At 51.8% G+C, this 8341-nt stretch overlaps 1 protein-coding gene across 1 annotated transcript in view; it reads left to right on the forward strand.

The window, feature by feature from the left end:
- HTRA1 (HtrA serine peptidase 1) overlaps positions 1–8027 on the forward strand; it is a 53103-nt gene extending 45076 nt beyond the window's left edge. The window contains 6 exon segments of the mRNA XM_038577982.1: positions 749–943; positions 1850–1882; positions 3287–3401; positions 4513–4570; positions 6043–6138; positions 7315–8027. Coding sequence (XP_038433910.1) covers positions 749–943; positions 1850–1882; positions 3287–3401; positions 4513–4570; positions 6043–6138; positions 7315–7483 — 666 coding nt within the window. The 3' untranslated portion in view covers positions 7484–8027.
- The last annotated feature ends 314 nt before the right edge of the window (positions 8028–8341 follow it).

The following is an 8341-nucleotide window of genomic DNA, read 5'->3' on the forward strand; positions in this document are numbered from 1 at the left end:
CGGGAGGAGCTCGGGAGGTTTGCTTACTCAGGAAGGAAGGGAGGGGGAGGGCCTGAGGCCTTCCTGATGGAAGCCCAGCGCTCCTCAGCCCTGGCCACTCCAGCTCGCTCTGTCCCGTTTTAGTTTGAAGAGTTGCTTGGAGCTTCTGACTCTGCCCGGCCCTCAAAGGGCATCAGGGACTGGGCTTGTTGGCTTAGTTCACCTGGGCCGGGGGGCAGAGGTGGATGATGGACGGTCTTTTCAGGCAAGGAGAGAGCCTATTTCTTAGGTCTTGGTTCTGGGGTGCTGGTTGCCTTGCCACCCCAGTCCCCTTCCTGCCCTGCACTCAGCATGGAGACACCAGCCCTCAGCCCGGATGGATCCAACCTTCCCTTTGGCCCCAGGGGTATGTGGGCTCAGGATCCTTCCACGGGCCTTCGCTCTCTAAGACGGCCTTGGGCAGCCTTGCCTCACATCCAGACGTTGTGTCCTGGTCTCCAGGTTACAATAAGACCAGGCTGACAGCTTCAAGACGTGCAACCCCACGACGGCCTCCTGTGACCTGCCATGTTTTCCTTGGCGGTGGCCTCAGTGGTCCCTGCCCCGAGACAGCTCACAGCATGCTGCTGACGGTGGGTGGGAGGGGCGACGATGGGCCTGAACCTCACCTCGCTTTCCCACAAGGCCCGTCGGGGCTTGGCCCTCCCCGGCGTCTGTGCGTCCGTCCGTTGGGCCGGCCCACTGCAGCGGTGCCAACCTGTGCTTGCAGGGGAGGTTGCCTGTCCTGCTGCTTGGCCGCTCCTCAGAGCTGAGGCCCGGGGAGTTTGTGGTCGCCATCGGAAGCCCGTTTTCCCTTCAAAACACCGTCACCACCGGGATCGTCAGCACCACCCAGCGCGGTGGCAAAGAGCTGGGGCTCCGGAACTCGGACATGGACTACATCCAGACGGACGCCATCATCAACGTGAGCCCCGCGGGGTCGGGCCGGGCTTAGGAACCAGGGGTGGGGTCGGGACCCTGGGAACCGCTGGAGCAGAGGAGGCCGACGGGTGGGCCTCAGCCTTGGCAGTCCCCAGAGACCCCTGGGAAGGGACTCCAGCGATGCCAAGGTCTGCGGCCCAGAGGGGCTCCCATGGGGCAGCAGAGTGGCTTCTCTGCCTCCAGGGCCCTCAGGGCAGCTGCTCTTGAGGCTTGGTGCAGAAGGGGTGCAGAAGGGATGCTCACCCTGGTGCAAGCACTGTCACCCCCCCCCCCCCCCGGGTGTTCGCTCTGCCTTGGGGCACAGTCTGAGCGTTAGGCCCATACTGTTCAGTAGACATCACATTTTTTTTCTCCTTCAGCTATCTTCATACAGGATTGACATTTTTAAAAAGCAATGTCCACCCCCCCACATCTGTCTAATAAATGAGAAGGAGTGTGTTTTATGCATTTTCTGCCTCTAATAAGTTTTATTCCTAAACTTTCTTGTTGGAATTTGCATGAAGTAATGGAAAAAGAACAAATCATGTGGATTTCCAGCCCCAGCAGCGGAGCAGGGATCACACAGGTGGGGGGCGGTGCAGATTCGAAATACTGGAGCCAGTTGGCAGCCAGTCTGTTGTCAAGAGAAGGAAGTAGCATTGGGTGTTGTAGGGAGGTCATAGTTGGCCTCTGGGCTTTGGAGCCAAAAAAAAAAAAAAAAAAAAAAAATCCCATTTATGGCACATCTAAAACTTTCTGAAAAATTTTAAGGTCCTTTTTCCCAGCAAAATATTAGGTTGAACAAATCCAAGCTAAGAACCTGCACTCAGGAGCATGCCAGGCAGGGAAGCACATGGGGGCATGTAAAGACATAAACTCATATAATCTTTTAATTTTTGCTTAATTTCAGTATGGAAACTCAGGAGGCCCGTTAGTCAACCTGGTAAGGCCTTTTTTAATTTTTATTTTTTTAATAATCTCTGTATGTGTTTTTTTTTGTTGTTGGTCTTTTTTTTTTTTTTTTTTCTGCTTGCTTTTCAGACATGAACTTGCCAAAGCACATTATCTAATTCTTTTAAAGTAAAATCTGTGAATGTACTGTATCCTTGCAAATTACCCTTCTTATCTTTTCTGGAAAGAGTAAGGCATGCTGGAGTCGGGGTTGGAAATGTTACACCAGCAGCCATGCTTGTGTTTCAAAGTTTCAAGCAAATGCAGAGGAATTCAGGTCCAGTCCAGGAGTAGCCAAAAGAGCAGGCCTTTATTTTGAAGGCATCAGCAATTCTGGTCTGTCACAGAAAGGCACAGCCTTCAAATGAGGTCTCCAGGCCGCTGCAGGAGCTGGCTTGGCTCGTCTGCAGTCTTTGTCTTGGCCGGGAGCCGTCCCTTCGGACCTGGCTGGAATGAGGAGTCGCCCCCGCTCACAGAGATGTCCCTTACGTCTATATTTAAATATGTACACGTGAAAAGGGAAGCCTTAGGATCTGTCGAAGTGAGGCCCACACAGCTCAGGGGTCCCCCAGCCCTGTTTTCCTTTCCCTCAGTGAAGTTGAGGCCACCTTTAGCAGGGCCCAGAACCCTCCTGGAAGGTTCTCGGTGTCAGGGACCGCATCCTCAGTGCTGTGGGGAGCGTACAAGGAGAGATCAATACTCACCGAGTGGTGTTCCCTTCTTAGCCTGACCTGAACAGACCACTGAACAATGGAGTTAGAATGATGGTCGAGTGGCGTGATAGGAGCCTGTTACTCCGGGAGTAACGTTCGCTAAACTGAGTCTGTCTTGAACCGAAGCACATGCTGCAGACTGGCCTCCCTTGTGATTTAAGGGCGATCTGTGACACGCGGAGGAAGTGATGGGGAGGCTGTACCCCGCAGCCCCTGCAGCAGCCACGGCTGCTCAGATAGCACCGCATTTTCCCGGGAGCCCTAAGCGCTAAGCTTGTCCTCCCTGGTATTGGTAGAGGAATCTTTAGGTCGTTGGAAATGGAAGATGCAAGAGGGTGTGGACAGCCACCTGAAGAACTCTGACACATGTTCCCTGTGAAAGGAGCAAAGGGACACCTTGAAACGAACTGCCTAAGGCTGTTTTTACAGCATGGTGGTCCCCGAGGACTGAGCCTGATGTGCGTCCGCTTCCCCCCACCCTGTCGCTAAGCGTGGCTCCGGCTGCCCAAGTGATGCATCCCCACTGCGGCCTTGGGACACCCCCCCCACTCCCTTCAGCTCTCCCACCCTGCTCATTCCATAGCTCAAAGTCTTCCTTTGTACAAATGATCTGTTCGCCTTTGGTGCGCGTCTTCTGGGGAATCTTCACAGATTCAGTAGGCTGTTTCTATCTTGCTTTTCAGGACGGCGAGGTGATTGGGATTAACACTCTGAAGGTGACAGCCGGAATCTCCTTTGCAATCCCATCTGATAAGATTAAGAAGTTCCTCACCGAGTCCCATGACCGACAGGCCAAAGGTGAAAGCATAGCCCTCACAGCCGTGGGAGGTTCAGGCGGGGAAGACCACACACCTGAACACCAGCCACGCCTTTTGGATCTAGAAGAGCGGTGGGATACACATTGTTAGGCCCCTAGTATTAGGTCACGGATGTTTGACCCTTGGCCATGAGTGTTTCATATGGTTTAGTCTAACACGTACCAGGCACGATTGATCGTAGGTGATTTCTATACATCATTTTACTACACTGAGTTCCTCTGCCCTATCAGGTGGGAAGTATTAGTCCCATTTTACAGATGAGAAAACTGAGACTCAGGGAGATCATCCAGTTCACAATTGTTTATTGACTCATCTGCTTGGGGTGAGGCTGGGGGTTCCATGGCTCCGCAGCATCCCCTGCATGTGTGATATTTGCTTTCTGCCTGGGGGAGGAGGAAGGATGGCGGTAGACAAACAGGGAAGATTTCAGATACCGATGATGCTTCCCTGAAAATGAAGCAGGGTGGTGAGCTGGGGAGTGGTGGGGTCCAGGGGATGGCATTCCAAGGATAGCAGATTCAAGTCCTCTGTGGGGGGCAGAGTGTAGCAAGTGGGTCATGTGGCTGGAGTGCCATAAACGTGCAGGGTCGCACAGATGGATGTGGAAAGAGGTCAGCCTGGGTCACAGTGGCCATGGTGAAGGCCTTAGGTCATATGCCCAGAAGTGGGACAGCGAACAGTCCATGATTTGGTGGGAGTCTTTGAGAAGTCTCTCTCATGGTTGGTGGAGACTCTGTTGGAGGTGCTGGGTGGAATTGTAGGACCGGGTAAGGGGCTCTCCCAGTCACCAGCAGGTGGGACGAAGAGGTCATATTCTGGATTTATAGGAGGAATAGAACCCTCGTCAAATGTCAGGATAAGGCAAAGAGGCATCAAGTATCACTCCTAGGTTTTGGGGCGTTAACTGAAATGATAGGACTTTCCCAGGTCCCATGGTGGGTGGCGGGGAGGGGGGCACACTGAACAGCCTCAGTGTAGCCCGATGGCCCTGACTTTATACTGCAGACTCGGGGATCGACCCTCATAGCTCCTGGTGTCCCCGGTACAACTGCCACTGGGGCTGACCTCTTGTCTTTTTGCTGTCACACCAGGCAAGGCCATTACCAAAAAGAAGTATATTGGCATCCGGATGATGTCACTCACTTCCAGGTGGGTAAGCAGGACGTCTGTGTCTGTGTCTTAGATTTAAATACACCTGAACTTCAGAAGCTGGCACCGTGAGAGAGGAACCTCATGCTGCCTAAAGCGTCTCAGTTTTTGGTTAAAATTGAGAAACGTCAGGAAAGAGAGGAGAGGCCATGAACCTAGGCCTCTGGTTTTACCCTTCATTGTGTGTGTGTGTGTGTGTGTGTGTGTGTGTGTGTGTGTGTTTGGAGCAGGTCCTTCCTTCCTCCTCTGGAGGCAGCCCTGAACGGTCGGGCGTGTTGGTCACTCTCCCTCATACCTTCCTCTCACCACTTGTTCTGTTGAAACCCACATTCCGGGAGTGCCCCGAGCACCTCCCTCAGCCCGGAGCACCCCTCCATTCCTGAGCTCTGCCGCACATGGGCTGGGGCTGCCGGAATGCCGGGTCAGGCCCAGATGACTGATGGCTTGTTTTCCCAAGCTGGCGGAAGGTGCGGCACGTGGCTGCCAGGCGCATAGCATAGCGGGGTTTTAGCCTTGATGGAAATGTCTGGTATAATCACATGAGCCCTGGGAACTAAGGGCACGGTTGAAACTCTTGTCGGTAAAGTCAGCAAAGAGCAGAACATAGTAACATAGACATCAATACATTAATTGTCATCATTAATTTACTTTTAATTCATTGTGAATATGTTACTATAGCTCCGATGGGCATTATGCGTGGCGGTGCCATTTTGGGCACTCCGGAATATGGGCTGAGTTGGCAGGACTAAAATGTGAATCAGTTACTTGTCTTGGAACCGTGGAGACAGAGGTGTGGGGAAGGCATATTGGCCCTGGCATCGGGCTTCCTGAGTTCTCGTCCCAGAGCTGCTACTTCCTGGCTTAGGGCCTTGGGAACAACTTGACCTTTGACCTCTGTGCCTCAGTTTCCTCCTCCCTAGGACAAGGATAACAGTGCAGGCATTTTGGTGTGCAGTGAGGACCGAGTGATTGAATGTGTGTCAAGGCTTTGCACAGTGACACTAGCCACTATTTATCACGTGCTTGCTCTGCACCAGGCACTGGGCCAGGTCCCGCCTCCAGACCATCTCATCTAATCCTCAAATGACCCCACATCATAGTGTTGTCATTAGGCCTGTTTTGTAGGTGAGCAATCTGAGGCGTAGAGAGGTTAGCAACTGCCCGGGGGGAACACAGAAAGTGGCAGAGCCGGGCCTCCAAACCAGAGGCTGGCCTGTACTCGCTTCGTAGGCTATGGTAGCTAGTATTAAATAATTAGTAAAATGAATAATAGTGATGATGAAGCACTGCCCTTCCTGCTAGCAGGTAAATCTTTGACTCTAGTAGACAGGCAAATTAAGGCAGCATCAGAGCTCCTAGAGGCATTTTGTATTAGAATCAGGGACAGGAGGAGAAGCCGAGTGAGAGCCAAGTCTCAGCCGAGCGGGGGCTTTGTACTTAGTGTTAACGCAGATTCTTTTCCTCCTGCACAGCAAAGCCAAAGAGCTAAAGGACCACCATCGAGACTTCCCAGATGTGCTTTCGGGAGCGTATATCATCGAAGTCATTCCTGATACCCCAGCAGAAGCGTGAGTTAGAATGACTTTCCCTTTGCCTGATGTCCTTGGGGCTTCTGGGCTGGGGGTAGTGGCGAGGAGGCTGTGTTCTTTTCCTACCGGCTCAGGTGGTTGTGAGGATCCTTGGTCAGTCCCACCAGCCAGGCCTTCTGACCTGGCTCAGCTCAGGACTCAACAGCAGAAGGGTGCTTCCCGTCTTCAGAAGTCCTCACTTCATGAGGGGCCATTACTGTGCGGAAAGAGTAATAGTCGAACTCTTCATGAGTCTCCTGGGCAGGCCTGCCTGGGGAAAGAGGGTTTAAGGAGCAATGCCCCTGAGATCTTGGGCAGTGGTCCTATCCTAGGCTTCCAGGAGGACACATCTCCCAAAGAAGCCTTCTCTAATTCTCTCAGTTATTGGTCAGGCCATACCTGTCCACACCTCCAGAAAATAGCCCAGGTAACATCGAGGTAACACACACAAAAAAAGGAGCTCAGAAACAAATTTTAAATAAGAGTAATTGTTTACGATACATAAAAAGTGATACAAAATTGACATTTCAGTGTCCCTAAATGAAGTTTATTAGAGCACAGCCAGTAACCTGGGCCGTCTTGGTAGTTGCACACAGCCCGTAGTGGCTTTAGGGCTACAACAGTAGAGTTGTGATGGACGCCATATGGCCCACAAAGCCCAAAATATTTCCTATCTGGCCCTTTAGGGAAAAAGTTTGCTGATGCTCTGCTAGACCACTAAGGACCGTAATAGCTTATTTGGTAGTGTCATACATAAGAGTGAAAATTATGGCAATAATAACACAAAGGAAGGCCTCAGAATAGAACCATTGTACCTGCTTCTCTGGGAGCTGCCTTCTCAGTTGTGACACCCATTACAAGCAAGTTGGCCACAGTCATATGTGGTAGGTGGTAAATGGCACATCCTTGACTCCTTGGGGGTCAGTCTGTCATCCGATCATACAAGTGCAGGGAAGCCTCTCTGCACCGGGCATGATTGATGACTTGGCCTGAAACTCTCAAAAGGAAATAGCACAATCCATTGGTATTTTAGGCCGTAACCACCACCCCACCTGATTGGCTTGGGGCTTCTGGGTGCTAGGCTGTGCCTCTGTGCATATCGAGTCGAGCATCTTCTATGGCAGTGAGACTGGGAGGAAAAGAAGCAGTACACTTGTGTCTCCCTTTGTGTTGCAGTGGCGGGCTCAAGGAAAATGATGTCATAATCAGCATCAACGGACAGTCCGTGGTCTCTGCCAGTGACGTCAGCGATGTCATTAAAAAGGAGAACACCCTGAACATGGTTGTCCGCAGGGGCAATGAAGACATTATGATCACAGTGATTCCCGAAGAAATCGACCCGTAGGGAGAGGCATGAGCTGGATTTCATGTTTCCCGCAAAGACTCTCCAGTGGACGATGCATGATGACTCTGGGCGGGTGGCACGGCGCCCCCAGGACTTTGGACCGTGTTGTTTGTCCAGCAGAAACACCTGGCCAACAGAATCCTTCTTGATAGTTTGCAGGCGAAACAAATGTAATGTCGTAGATCTGCAGGCAGAAGCTCGCCCTTCTGTATCCTATGTACGCAGTGTGCTTTTCCTTGCCAGCTTGGACTGTTCCTGCTTAGACAGTCAACGTTTGTCTCTTCCTTTTACCGAGTCATCATCTTAGTCCGACTAAGGCAGTTAATGTAATGCGTAGATGGAGGAAAGTCCCGCGGGAGCCAGGACGGTCCTGGGCACGTTTATGCTTTCCTCCTAGTCAGCACCCAGAGGAGGTCGACGCCAGAGACCACCGCTGGGTGGATGCTGGCTTCCAGAAGGGCCAGAGTCCCTCTTTTAGGAAACTCTTCAGAACTGGGAGCACAGTGACTGAGTTTGAGCTATTAAAACCCTTCTTCATACTCTGCTTCCTGGCGTGTGCTTCTTTCCCCTCGCCCTGGGAACAGCTGGCAACCTTCTCTTTGACATGATGATAAGGTCAACAGCAGCTCCTCATTAAACCGCAGTGTCCACACAGGGGTTTACCAGTTATTTCAAAATCATCATGTGGGGTTTACCAGTGTTACTCACAGATGTGCTTGGCCACTCTGGCTTCATAAAATTGGGTTTGAGGACAGGCGTGCTTGCATCTGGAGCTTTTCAAACTTAAGAGAGTTTTCTGACCCCCTAACATCATGCAGTCAGGTAGTAAAGGTTTCCTGAGCCCCTGCTCTGTGCCAG

This window comes from Canis lupus, chromosome 28 (genome assembly GCF_011100685.1).
Source record: "Canis lupus familiaris isolate Mischka breed German Shepherd chromosome 28, alternate assembly UU_Cfam_GSD_1.0, whole genome shotgun sequence".
Lineage (NCBI taxonomy): Eukaryota > Metazoa > Chordata > Mammalia > Carnivora > Canidae > Canis > Canis lupus.